The 14,858-nt window shown below is 40.6% G+C and overlaps 1 protein-coding gene across 2 annotated transcripts in view; it reads left to right on the forward strand.

The window, feature by feature from the left end:
• The window catches only part of MYO5C (myosin VC), a 127,622-nt gene that overhangs the window by 43,718 nt on the left and 69,046 nt on the right, over positions 1-14,858 (forward strand). For both annotated transcript variants that reach the window (XM_047766327.1, XM_047766329.1), the window contains exons 7-8: positions 353-434; positions 1,876-1,983. In XM_047766327.1, the coding sequence (XP_047622283.1) occupies positions 353-434; positions 1,876-1,983 (190 nt within the window). The remainder of the gene's footprint in view (positions 1-352; positions 435-1,875; positions 1,984-14,858) is intronic.

Genomic DNA, 14,858 nt, shown 5'->3' on the forward strand with positions numbered 1-14,858 from the left:
TGCCATAAGCTGCAATGTAGACTGTAGTTGCAGCTCAGATCTGGCCTTGCTATGGCTGTGGCTATGGTGTAGGCCTGCAGCTGTAGCTCTAACTCAGCCCCTAGCCTGGGAATTTCCATATGCTGCAGGTGCAGCTGTAAAAAGAAAAAAGAGAAAAAATTACATTATTTTTATTTCATAGAATGTTTCCATTTAATAATGTTTTCTCTGGTTATTTGGAAGGTGCTCTTGAGCTACCAAGTTCTCCCTCTGCTCGAGGAGGGGCCTGCCTATGCGCCAGCAGGGACCCTGGTTTTTACATTTTCCCTTGTAAAGATTTGGTGAAATTTCAGGACTTTTTTCTATTTTGCAGTCGGAAAATGAACGAAATTACCACATTTTCTATCAGCTTTGTGCATCGGCACAACAGTCGGAATTTAAACATCTTAAATTGGGTATGTAATGCATGGTGTGTGGAAGAGCCATGGAATTTACATTCTAGGTTAATTTCTTCTTCTTATAATAACATCATTTTAAAAAAAGTATTCTGGGAGTTCTCTTGTGGTACAGCAGGTTAAGGGCCTAATGTTGTCACTGTAGTGGCTTTTGATGCTATGACATGGGTTCAATCCCTGGCCCAGGAACTTCCACATGTTATGGGTGTGGGGAAAAAAAAAAAAGTATTCTGTCTAAAGGCATAAGATCCTTGGGTTCCAGGGGTGGAATTGATGCATTTAACTAAGAAGATCAATTAGAGGCAAGGTGGGTCCAGGAAGAGGAGACCCTTCAACCCGAGGGTTCTTTTAAAAGCTCTGTAATAATTGCAGTCATTTAGCTTAAAACCATCGGAAGAAAACCTCCTGACCATTGGGACTTAGTGATCCAAGCCCCATATTTTCCTTTTTATCTGAACCTTTTGATGGTTGTTTTTCTAACATGTATGACATATTTCCCTGTCTTCTGAGACAGAGTAAATCTGCCATAATTTGAACTACCTTGATGACTCAAAATCGTTATTTGTAGTCAACTAATGAGCTGTTTGTCTTTTAGTGCAAACAGCCCAGCTCCTGTGGCGTCTCAGCTCTCCTGTCTTGGTCATTCGTGCTGGGTTGGTAGATGGAGTTTCTAGTGTGTTGGAGTTGGGTGCACACTCCCTAATCCTGAAGAAGTTGCTTGCACTCATGGAATCTAAGTTGCTTCAGATTTCCTATAATGATAATATCTGTGCCTTGTCTGCCAAACAGAATGTAAATGGTGAACGTGGAAGAGTTTTCTGAAGGGTCACCTATTGTTCAATTATTAGATGTACTTATAGTTATTATCTTGACTATGGTGATGGTTTTTATTTACATATATACATCAAAATTCATCAAGTTTTCTCCAGTTCATTATACATTCAATAAACCTTATTAAAGCTGTGTGAAATTGTTAGGTATAACAATAAAACCATGAGCTTTAGAGTCCGGTCTCTGGAGTTTTTGAGGTTTTTTTTTTTGTTTTGTTTTTGTTTTGTTTTTTTTTTTTTTTTTTTTTTTTTGGCCATGCCCGAGTCATGTGGAAGTTCCTGGGCCAGGGACTGAATCCACAACACAGCAGCAACCCAAGCCACTGAAGTGACAACACTGGATGCTTAAGGTATTGAGACACATGGGAACTCCAGGCCTGTGTTTTGATTCTTGCCCTGCCATCATCTGTGGGACCGTGAGCAATTCACAGCACTTTTCTGAACTTCAACTTCCAAGTAAGCAATGTGGAATTCTAAGGAATAAGTGGAAAAACTTTTGTAAAGTGTTTGATATAGCACATGAAGTGTGAACTTCTCTTGCTTCTGGTAAATGCGTATGTCCAAATTTCTGTGTCACAGACATCACATCATAATCTCACTTTTGATTTCAGCAAGTGCAGAAGAATTTAATTATACACGAATGGGAGGCAGTACTATCATTGAGGGTGTGAATGACAGAGCTGACATGATAGAGACTCAGAAGACCTTCTCACTACTGGGTAAGTGACAGTGGCCTATCCAAGGAGTTAGCCATTTTCTCTGAAAAGGCTAAAATGCCCAGCATGAATGTGTTCTGCAGACACTTATTGCATTTTAGTTTCAAGATGAGCCAATCAAACTATATTTGGAGGCCAAGTGGCCAAGACTGGGCTTTTGCCTGAAAAGATCTAGAAATCAAGTCCTTTGCCCTCAGGTTCACTGTCTTACTGAGAAAAGCAAGGCTGTAAGTCCTGTGCTTGCTCCTAAGCTCTTCCAGGCTCACTACAGAGAGGACAGGTGAAAGCAAAGGTCCAGATCAGTTCAGATGTGTAATGTTGACCCTACTTGGCCTTCACAGGTATCCTGATTATGATGGTAAAATAATGGACACCTACATGGAGTTCACTGTGTGCTAGACACCATTCTAAGCACTTTGTTACCTGTATTATTTCATTTAAACCTCTCAACCCCATAAGAGGTAGATGCTGGTATTTCCCCCATTTTACAGTAGGGGAACTGAGGCATGGAGATTGTAAGTGAATTTACCCCAGGTCGGGTAGCTAATATAGAGCCAAATTGGAATTCACATTCAGGGTGTTAAAACATCTCTTTTTTATACAGAATACTTACTTAATCTTTGATTGCTAGGATGTCAACACAGGTGAAGTAGGTACTCTTCTCAGTCTGCCCATGTGGAACTCAAGTTTGGGCTGTCTACAAGAGGCATTTATAAAAATAACCATCTGCTTTCCCATTTCTTATTAGTCTAGACATCCATACATAACTGCCAGTCAAAGCTTCTGATGAGTGTGAGACCGTGTGGGACCATAGACCATTTTTACATCTTACAGAAAATAGTGGTCTCTTTTTAGACCTAGTTGTTTTTTTTTTGTTGTTGTTTTTTTCCATTGTGGCCAAGTTGACTGTGTTTGATGCAAAAGGCAAAGAACTTGAGGTTAAGTATTTCCGAGCAATAGGCAAGATGAGCACTGTTGCATTATTGAGAATGAAAACAAGATGGTTTCCTAAGCAAAATTTCCATCCAATTCTGCTCCTTCAAAAAATGCTGTAAGAAGAAGGGCAATTTAAATGGTTTCTAACACTGTGATAAGCTCTTTGGTACTGATTAACCTTGCCTTAAATAATAATCGTCATAATTTCAGTCTCTGTTTAACATGCTCCATTGAGAGGGAGCATGGGGAGGGGACTGGCAGCCCAGCTCAGGCAGGGCTCCCTGAGGACCTGTTCTTCCCACCCACCTCTGCCCTTCTGGGCACTCCCTTCCACCTCTGTAATGTTTCACTTCTTCGTGAAATTTTATAGGAGAAAAGAAGAGGTTTTGAAGTCAAATAAATTCAAAGCTTAGTTGGCAGGCCTCTACAGAGGTTACCCTCTCTGAGACTGGGTGTCCTTATCTGCAGAATGCCTGAACTCCTTACCTACAGGACATTCATGACAACTGGTGAGGAAATGTATGTGAAAGCCTCTGGCACCAGGCTGAGCACATAGAGAATACTTGCTAAATATTACTGTCTGCTTCTGTCTCTCTGTTCCCTGTTGTCCAAGTCCTAACCAAATCCTTTGAGCAAAACATCCCCTCCTCCATGAAACCCTCCCTCATGATTGGAGATTTGCAGCAATAGTTTTTTTTCCACTTAATCACACAGATTATTTTACAAATGTCCACGCCACCAGAGCCAGGACTAGGATGAGGCAAGAGAGGCAACCAGGGTGCAAAGTGGAAGGGCTGCTATAGCTCGCAGGATGGTGCAAATGCAAGACTGGCCCTGGGCACCTAGCTTGCCTCACCTGGGACCCCACCATCCATACCAGGCCTAGATGTTTTAGACAAAGGACCCCAGATTTCATGGAGACATAGAGTACAACAGTCTGCTGTTCCCATGGCTGATAAAGGTGATGGCTGCCGGCTGCGCTATGTGAAGTGCCCCACTCCTTCCAGGGAGCTGTCTCAGCAAGTGACTGGGTGTGGCTGGCAGAGTGCCAGGATGACGATAGAATCTACACTTGCTTACTCTCCACCAAGGCTGTTATTTAAAGATGCTCACTTGATGATCTCCCTCTCTCCTCTGATCCCTGTGCTTGGCCATTAGACCTCACAACTGAGTACTTAATTATCTGTTGTCATGAATTTGCACCAGTTTTTTTCATGTGTCATAAGATAAGTCTGTGGCCTTATACAGGTTGGTTATTACCCCTGGACATCAGTTTCCCCCACTGTACCCTGTGGCAATAATGAAAATACTCAGTTGTAATTACCTATTGCTGTTCCCCAAATCTTAGTGGCCTAAAATGACAATTTATTATTATCTCTTGTGATTCTGGCTGACTGCACTCAGCTGGGCACTTCTCACTGGGAGACTCCCATGTGATGGTGGCAGAAACTGGATCAGCCAAAGTCTTCTGTCACATGGCCTGGATTAACTAGAGATACTGGGGACTGGACCAGCATTTCTTTTTTGGGGGGGGGGGTGCCCACCCAGGGCATATGGAAGTTACCAGGCTAGGGGTCAAATTGGAACTGCAGCTGCTGTCCTACACCACAGCTACCGCAACGCCAGATCTGAGCTGCCTCTGTGACCTACACTGAAGCTCATGGCAATGCCAGATCCTAATCCACTGAGCCAGCCAGGGATTGAACTGCATCCTCATGGATACTAGTTGGGTTCATAACCCTCTGAGCCACAATGGGGACTCCTGAGAAACCATTTTTGGCCTAAGCCATTTTGTGATCTAAGCCTAGCCCTAGTACTTGTCCTTGAACGGGTCTCAGTAATTAATGACCTTAAGGAAAGTGAGGGAATGCAGGAACAAAGGAGAAGTGGGCATTTCTCTCTCCACATAGACTTCCTCACAGCAGGCTCATCTCAGTGAGATGGACTGCACCTGTGGCTAGCTTCTCCCACAGCCAGTTCTAACAGGCTCAGGTTGACTCTGCAGGTCTTTTTATGAACCAGCCTCAAGAAGCAGTGAAGCATCACTACTACTGTGTGCTAATAATCCGAAGCAAGGCATAGGGCCACTCAGACGCATGACCCTCGGGGAGGGAACAGCACAGGGTGTGAATGATGGGAGGGTGGTGCCGTGGGGGCCGTCTTCAGAGTAGCCACCACAGAAGCTGTTAGAGATGTTGTGAGCATTAAGAGTTAATGTCTAAAATGGTTTATGAACTGTAACATGCACTTTCAGTGCGAGAGATCAGTACACATTTAATGAAAGCATGACTTAAGTGCAGAAATCACTCAAAAATGTCCTTGATTGGAGGTTCGCAGATTGCAGCTTGTTTTTGTAAATAAAGTTTTATTGGCACACAGACATTCATTTGTTTAGGTATAATATGTGGCTGTTTTCATGCTCAGAGTTGAGTACTTGTGACATGGACTCTATAGCCTGCAAAGCCTGATAGGAAAATGTTCACTGACTCTTATCCTAGGTGATAGATGATCATAGTTGATGGGTTCCTTAGAGTTTCCTTGCCATTTGTGAAAAGACTCAAGAGCGATGTCATGAAACTCTGCTTCACCCCAGTGTGTCTAAACGGGGGCAGGGGTAGGGGTGCTGGTTACCCTGGCCAGGCAAAGAAGTTTGAGCAGGCTTCAGAGATCTCTTTACTGCTATGCAGTGGATTCATGCATAGAACTCCCTGTAACTTTGAGATTGGCATCATCTCGTGACCCCCCACAACCAATAATCTCATGCTGTGTGTTGATTTCTTGGTCTCTAAACCTGCATTGTCTACACAATACCCTTCAGCCACAAGTGACGGTTTAATTAAAATGAAATAAATGTAAAAATTCACTTCCTCAGTTGCAGTGAAGCATGTTTCAAGTGCTCATAGCCATATGTAGCTGATAGAAACAGCACAAATAAAGAGTATTTCCATCTCCAAGGAAAGGTCTATCCAAGCAACATGTCTCAAACAATGTGAATGCCTTGTTTATACTGCTTGTCCTATTGCCAGTGTCCTCCTGTTTGTGTCTCAGTGTTATCTATCTTAGATGGAGATCTCCTCAAGGGCACATTGCCCAGTGTGAATTACACATAGGCATGTAACACTCCTGGGCAGATACTTTTTAAAAAGATGTAATTGCTAAATAAGTGCTTTTGGGTTGATTTGACCATTGTGTTACTTGGTTTTTGTTGTTTTGTTTTTTACTGTGTGATCTTACCTTTTTTAAAGTTCAGTGAATTTCATTATATTTATAGTTGTAGAACCATCATCACAACATAATTTTACAACATTTCCATCTCAAACCCCAGCCCATACCTCCCCTCCCCCAACCGGTCTCCTTTGGTAACCATAAGTTTTTCAAAGTCTGTGAGTCAGTTTCTTTGTGCAAATAAGTTCATTATATCCTTTTAGATTCCACATGTAAGTGACAGCAGGTGATGTTTGTGTCTCACTGTCTAACTTCACTTAGCATGATAATCTCTAGGTCCATCCATGTTGCTGCAAATACCATTATTCCATCCTTTTTATAGCTGAGTAAAATTCCATAGTGTACATATACCACATCTTCTTTATCTACTCCTCTGTTAGTGTACATTTAGGTTGCTTCCATGTCTGTACTACTGTATATAGTGCTGCAATGAACATTAGGTACACGTATCTTTTCGAGGCATGGTTTTCTCTGGATAGATGCCCAGGAGTGCGATTGCTGGATCAAATGGTAATTCTGTTTTTAGTTTTTTGAGATATCTCCATACTGTTTTCCACAGTGGTTGCACCAATTTACAATCCCACCAACAGTGTGATAGGGTTACCTTTTCTCCACACCCTCTCCAGCATTTATTGTTTGTAGAATTTTTGATGATGGGCATTCTGGCTGGTGTGAGGTGGTACCTCATGGTAGTTTTGATTTGCATTTCTCTAGTAATTAGTGATGTTGAACAGCTTTCCATATTTTTTTGGCTATCTGTATGTTTTCTTTGGGGAATTGTCTGCTTAGATCTTCTGCCCATTTTTTGATGTTTTTTTTTTTTTGTGTGTGTGTGTGTTGAGCTGTAGAGGGTATTTATATCTTTGGAGATTAATCCCTTGTCAGTCACTTTATTTGCAAATGTTTCCACCCATTCTATGGGTTGTCTTTTGGTTTTGTTTAGGGCTTCCTTTGCTGTGCAAACACTTTTAAGTTTAATTAGGTCCCATTTTTTTATTTTTGTTTTTATTGTCATTACTCTGGGAGGTGGATGTGAGAAGATATTGCTGTGGTTTATATCCGAGAGGGTTTGGTCTACGTTTTCCTTCTAAGAGTGTTTTTTTTTTTTTTTAATTTGTTTTTGGTTTTGTCTTTTTCTAGGGCTGTACCCACAGCATATGGAGGTTCACAGGCTAGGGGTCTAATCAGAGCTGTAGCCGCCAGCCTACACCACAGCCACAGCAACTCAGGATCCAAGCTGCATCTGTGACCTACACCACAGCTCACAGCAACACCGGATCCTTAACCCACTGAGTAAGGCCAGGGAGTGAACCTGAAACCTCATGGTTCCTAGTCATATTCGTTAACCACTGAGCCATGACAGGAACCCCCCCTTCTAAGAGTTTTATAGTATCTGGTCTTATATTTAGGTCTTTAATCCATTTTGAGTTTATTTTTGTGTATGGTGTTAGGAAGTGTTCCAATTTCATTTTTTACATGTAGCTGTCCAGTTTTCCCAGCACCACTTATTGAAGGGACTGTTTTTTCTCCACTGTATTTTCTTGCCTCCTTTGTGATAGATTAGTTGACTATAGGTACATGGGTTTAATTCTGGGCTTTCTATCCTGTTTCACTGATCAAGAGTTTTGTCTTTGTGCCAGTATCATACTGTTTTGATGACTCTAGCTTGGTAGTATAGTCTGAAGTCAGGAACCGTGATTCCTCCAGCTCCATTTTTCTTCCTCAGGATGGCTGTGGCTATTCTCAGTATTTTGTACTTCCAAACAAACTTTAAAATATTTTGCTTTAGCTCTGTGAAAAATGCCATTGGTAATTTGGTAGGGATTGCATTGAATCTGTAAATTGCTTTGGGTTGTATAGTCATTTTGATAATATTGATTCTTCCAATCCAAGAGCATGGTATATCTTTCCATCTGTTTGTGTCATCTTTGATTTCTTTCATCAGCATTTTATAGTTTTCAGAGTACAGGTCTTTTTGTCTCTTTAGGTAGGTTTGTTCCTAGGTATTTTATTCTTTGTGATGTGGTGGTAAATGGGATTCTTTCCCTCATTTCTCTTTCTGATCTTTCATTGTTATTATATAGAAATGCCATTGATTTCTGTGTATTAATTTCATATCCTCCAACTTTACCAAATTCACTGATGAGCTCTAACAGTTTTCTGGTAGCATCTTTAGGATTTTCTAGGTAGATTATCATGTCATCTGCAAACAGTGATAGTTTGTTTTACTTTATCCTTTCCAATTTGGGTTCCTTTTATTTCTTTTTCTTCTCTGATTGCCTTGGCAAAGACTTCCAAAGCTATGTTGAATTGCAGTGGTGATATCGGACATCCTTCTCTTGTTCCAGTCTTAGTAAGGAATTCTTTCAGCTTTTTACCACTGAGAATGATGTTAGCTGTGGGTTTGTCATATATGGCGTTTATTATGTTGAGGTAGGTTCCCTCTCTTCCTACTTTCTGGAAGGTTTTGACCATAAATGGGTGCGGGATTCTGTCAAAAGCTTTTTCTGCATTTATTGAGAGGATCATATGGTTTTTATTCTTCAGTTAATGTAGTATATCACACTGATTGATTTGCAGATATTGAAAAATCCTTGCATCCCTAGGATAAATCCCACTTGACCATGGTGTATGATCCTTTTAATGTATTGCTTGATTCAGTTTGCTAGTATTTTGTTGAGGATTTTCGCATCTATGTTCATCAGTGAAATTGGCCTTTAGTTTTCTTTTTTTGTGGTATCTTTGTCTGCTTTTGGTATCAGGGTGATGGTGACCTCATAGAATGAGTTTGGGAGAGTTCCTTCCTCTGCAATTTTTTGGAATAGTTTCAGAAGGATAGGTGTTAGTTCTTCTCTAAATGTTTGCTAGAATTCACCTGTGAAGCCATCTGGTCCTGGACTTTTGTTTGTTGGAAGTTTTTTAAACACAGTTTCAATTTCAGTACTTGTGATATGTCCATTCATCTTTTCTATTTTTTCTTGATTTAATCTTAAAAAATTATACTTTTGTAAGAATTTGTCCATTTCTTTTATGTTTTCCATTTTATTGGCATGTAGTTACTTGTAGTAGTCCCTTGTGATCATTTGTATTTCTGCAATGTCCATTATAACTTCTTTTTCATTTCTAATTTTATTGATATGAGTCCTCTCTCTTTTTTTCTTGATGAGTCTGGCTAAGGTTTTATCTATTTTGTTGATCTTTTCAAAGGACCAGCATTTAGTTTCATTGATCTCTTCTGTGGTTTTCTTTGTTTCTATTTCATTGATTTCTGCTCGGGTTTTTATGATTTCTTTCCTTCTGCTAACTTTGGATTTTGTCACCTAGTTGCTTTAGGTGTAAAGTTAGATTGATTGTTTGAGTTTTTATTGTTTCCTGAAGTAGGCTTGTACTGCTATAAACTTCCCTCTTAGAACTGCTTTTGCTGCATCCCATAGGTTTTGGTTCATTGTCATTTACTTCTAGGTATTTTTTAATTTCCTCATTGATTTCTTCAGTGATCCATTGGTTGTTTAGTAGCATATTGCTTAGTCTCCACGTGTTTGTATTTTTTTGTGTTTTTTGTTCTTGTAGTTGATTTCTAGTCTCATAGGGTTAATGTCAGAAAAGATGTTTCATATGATTTAAATTTTCTTAAATTTACCAACTCTTGGTTTGTGGCCCAGAATGTGATCTATCCTAGAGAATGTTCCATGTGCACTTGAGAAGAATGTGTATTCTGCTGCTTTTGGATGGAATATTCTATAAGTATCTATTAAGTCCATCTGGTCTAAAACATTATTTAAGGCATGTGTTTCCTCATTGATTTTCTGTCTGGATGATCTGTCCATTGCTGTAAATGGGGTTTTAAAATTCCCAACTATTATTATATTTTTGTCAATTTCTCCTTTTAAGGTTGTTAGCAGTTACCTTATATATTGAGGTGATTCTATATTGGGTGCATATATATTTATAATTGTTTTATCTTCTTGGATTAATCCTTTGATCAAATTAATGTCCTCCTTTGTTTCTTACAGTATTCTTTATTTTAAGGTCTATTTTTTCTGATAGGAATATTGCTACTCAAGCTTTATTTTGATACCCATTTGCAAGGAATATTTTCTTCCATCCTCTCACTTTCAATTTGTATGTGTCCCTAGAACTGAAGTGGGTCTCTTAAAGACAGCCAGGGTCTTATTTTTGTATCATTCAGCCAGTCTACGTCTTGGTTGGGGCGTTTAGTCCATTTATATTTAAGGTAATAATTGATATGTGTGTTCTTATTGCCATTTTATTAATTGTTTTGGATTTGTTTTTGTTGGTCTTTTTTCTTCTCTTCTTTTGTTCTCTTCTCTTGTGGTTTGATGACTGTCTTTAGTGTTTTGTTTGGATTGCTCTTTCTTATTTGCGTGTCTATCTTTTTGATTTGCAGTTACCATGAAGTTTTGATATAGCAGTATATATATATATATATATATATATATGTATATATATATATATATATACATACATATACATACAAGATTGTTTTAAGTTGTTGATCTCTTAATTTCAAATGTATCTCCAGTATTCTTGCATTTGTACCGTTCTCCTCTTACGATTTCTGGTTTTGGGAGCTTATTTGTGTGTGGATGATTTCCTATCTTTACTTTATGTTTGCCTTTACTGGTGAGTCTCGTCACTTATAATAGTTTTGTTTCTAGTTGTAGTCTTTTCTTTTCCACCTAGAGAAGTTCTGTTAGTATTTGTTGTAAAGCTTGTTTATGGTTTCTAAATTCTCTTAGCTTTTGTTTGTCTGTAAAGCTTTTGATTTCCCCTTAAAATCTGAATGAGAGCCTTGCTGGTTAGAGTAATCTTGGTTGGAGGCTTTTTCCTTTCATCTCCACTCCCTTATGGCCTGCAGAGTTTCTGCTGAAAAATCATCTGCTAACCTTATCAGGGTTCCCGTGTATGTTCTTTCTTTTCCCTATCTGCTTTCATTATTTTCTGTTTGTCTTTAGTTTTGGTCAATTTGATTAATATGTGTCTTGGGGGATTCCTCCTTAGGTTTAATTTATATACTCATTGTACTTCCTGGATTTGAGTGAGTGATTCCTTTCCCATGTTAGGGAAGTTTTTGGCTATTATCTCTTCAAATATTTTCTCTGGCCCTTTCTCCTGACACTCCTATAATATGGATGGGTTGGTGCATTTAAAGTTGTGCCAGAATTCTCTTAGACTCTCTTAATTTCTTTTCAATCTTTTTTCTCTTTTCTGTTCAGTTTTGGTGATTTCCTCCAGTCTGTCTTCCACCTCACTTACTTGTTCTTCTGCCTTCTGTACTCTGCTGTTGGTTCCTTCTAGTGAATTTTTTATTTCAGTTAGTTTGCATCTCTGCTTGCTTAATCCTTAAATCTTTTATTTCTTTGTTCAATGTTTCTTTTAATTTATCGATCTTTGCCTCCAGTTTATTTCTAATATCTTGAATCATCTTTACTATCATTAGACTAAATAAAGTCTTTTTCATGGAGGTTGATAATCTCCATATCACTTAGCTGTTTTTGTCTAGGTGGTTTTCTTGTTCCTTTATCTCAATCATAAATTTTCTTGTTCCTTTATCTGAGTCACAATGTTCTGCCTTTTCATTTTTTATAGATTTTTAGTCTGGTCTCCTTTTTGCAGACAATAGGGTGTAGCCTCTCTTGCTTCTGATGTCTGCCCCCTTGTGGGTGGCTGAAGTTCGTCTACGGACTTGCTGTAGGCTTCCTGATGGGAGGGACTGGTGCCTGTCCACTGGTAGGTGGAGCTGATTCTTATCCGTCCAGTGGGTAGGACTTTGTCTCTGAGTATGATTAGAGGTGACTCTGTGCCTGGTGGGGGGGGGGCAGTGTCTTTAGGCAGCCTGTTACTGATGGGTGGGACTGTGTTCCCACTTGATTTGTTGTTTGGCCTGGGGCTTCTCAGCGCTTTTGTGTGGAGCCACATTTTTCCAGTATGGCTGCCTCTAGAGGAGTTCACGCTGATGGTTATTCCTGAGACCTTTGCCTGCAATGTCTTTCTCCCACAGCAAGCCACAGTCACCCCCTGTTTTCCCTGGAGATGCTCCAAGAAGCTCAGCCAGGTCTGACCCAGATTCCTATGCAGTCTCTACTTTGTCCTGGGACCTAGTGTATACGCAAGCCTGTGCACACCTTTCAAGAGTGGTCTCCACTTCCCCCAGTCCCATGGAGCTCCTGTGCACAAGCCTCTCTGGCCCTCAATGCCAAATGCTCTGGGGACTCCTTCTCCCACTGCCAGATCCCCAGGCATGGGGATACATAGGGACAAGGTATGTCAGAAGGGGCGCAGAGATCCCATGCTGTCTGAGTGTCACTCTCCCCAGTCCCCATGTGTTCATGTGTGGGGACAAAAATCCACTTTGTCCTTTTGGATTTTTATAGAGTCTTCATTGCATAGACACGACTGATTAAATCATTGGCCATTAGCAATTACTTTAACTTCTACCCCCTCTCTGCTTCCCAGAGGTCCAGGGGTGAGATTGAAAGTTCTGACTCTGAGAGTTTCTGTTAAGGCTCAGCAGTAACAAACCTGATTAGTATCCATGAGGATATGGGTTTGATCCCTGGCTTCACTCAGTGGGTTAAGGATTAGGCATTCCTATGGCTGTGGCTGTGGCTGGCAGTGGCAGCTCCAATTTGACCCCTGGCCTGGGAAATTCCATATGCTGTGGGTGCAGCCCTAAAAAGCAAAAAACAAAACAAAACAAAAAGTTCCAACTCTCAATCATAGGTTTGTTTCCCCTGGCAACCAGCCCCCATCCTCACATGATCTTAGGGCATTCTAAAATCGCCTCATTAACAGAAGACATGTTAAGCTCTTTCACCATTTAGGAAGTTCCCAGGGTTTTCGAAGTGCTATGCTAGAAACTAGATGAAAGCCAAGTATATATTTCTTAGCATAAATCACAATATCACAGGTACCTTAACTAGCCGCAAGTTACCCCCTGAGGAAGCATAATGGGGTGCATTTTGATCAAGAACTTGTTTCCTTTGTTCTTCTGCTGACTCATATTTAATTCTTCCTTTGATCTTTGCCTGACCATTAAGTTTTCTGACAAAAAGAGCACTAGAAACAGTCAGAACTATCCTGGACCTCAGGCTCAAGGGATTTGACCATTGTGTTTCTTGATGAAATCTAACTCAGTTCGCTGTTGCAGTTCACTCTTGCAGTGATTTTGGTCTCATTAAAGATAATTACTTAAGGTCTTAAGTTCTTTGGGGTCATTGCTTTGGAGTTGTTTCTCTTGTGTCAGTTCTGGAAGGCATGGAGGTGGTGATGAATCATGCAGAGTGGGAGTGCCAGAGCAGATTCCCAGACTTTGTATTTTTTAGTTGTTTTTCCTCATCACTTGCTCATCATTTATCATGGTGGTGCCTGGGGGTTTATCTCTGTTAGAATTGCCTGTCCTTCAAATGGAGGTATTTAGCTCCAAATGGAACAGTTGCTTACAAATGCCTGGACTCAGATTGAGCTGGAGGCTTCCATGTAATTTTGGTTTGAAATTTTTTGTGACTTGGTTTTGTGTGATCTTTGAAGTAGAAAAGACTGTCTAGGTTTTGGAAGTATTTAAGAGACTGACCTAGCTGCTATTGAAATATTCCAGGCATTCTCATGTGAGAAGTAGTGGGTGGCCACGGTGACTCTTACTGGGCACTTGGGGTCTGCTGATCTTTTTCTGGGGGATTTGAGAGTCTCCATTCCAGTTTCTATCTCACTGTGGACCAGGGAACATGATCAGGAATAAACCTGCCCCACTTCCCTACACTTAGAAATTGTATCTCTGGAGTTCCCACTGTGGTACAGTGAATTAAGAATCTGGCGTTTTCTCTGCAGCAGCTCGGGTCACTGCCGAGGCACAGGTTCAATCCCTGTCCTGGCACAGTGGGTTAAGGATCCGGTGTTGTCACAGCTGTGACATAGGTCTCAATCACAGCTTGGATTTGATCCCTGGCCTGAGAAGTTCCATATGCCACAAGTGTGGCAGAAGACAAGAAAGAGAGGGAGGGAGAGAGAGAGAGAAAGAAAAAGAAAGGAAGAAATAAGAGAGGAAGTGGCAGAGGGAGGGAGAAAGAAGGAAAGAAGGCAGGAAGGAAAGAAAAAGAAAGAATGAAAGAACAGTGTCATTATCACCACTTGGTGTTGGCCCCCATCCACCCTGCTTCTGTACTGGGCTCCAGACTTAGCAAAGCCTTGTTCCCAACTAGCAGGTTCTCCATGGTGATATATGGGGGTCAGACACCAAGTCTTTTGTAGTAGCTGTTTTGGTTTATTTTTGCCTTTAGGCAATGTGTTAATCCCCTCATTGTGACCACATATTATATATTCATAAATGATATTCCACATCCATCAATCAGGATCCCAGAGAGAAATATAGATATTTCAAATGAGATACAAGAAGGAGGGTATATTTAGAAAGGGAGCAACTACAAAAGTATGGATGGAGCTTGGGGGGCTACAAGGAACAGTAGAGACTAAGGGCCAGCACCAGAATAGTTAACAGGTCTTTCTGTTCAAGAATAGGGGTGTTATTGGATCCTGAAAGGAGGAGGGTCAGGGAAAGTCAATGCTAGACCAGGAACAGTGACCTTTTCTGTCAGTTGGCAAAACAGCCTGCCTGAGGCACCTTTGCAGGGGAAGAGATGGGGAGACATCTCAGTACCTGTCTCCTGCTCTATGATCCCTGCCAGGGTCTCCACTGGCCA

Source organism: Phacochoerus africanus, chromosome 2, assembly GCF_016906955.1.
Source record: "Phacochoerus africanus isolate WHEZ1 chromosome 2, ROS_Pafr_v1, whole genome shotgun sequence".
Lineage (NCBI taxonomy): Eukaryota > Metazoa > Chordata > Mammalia > Artiodactyla > Suidae > Phacochoerus > Phacochoerus africanus.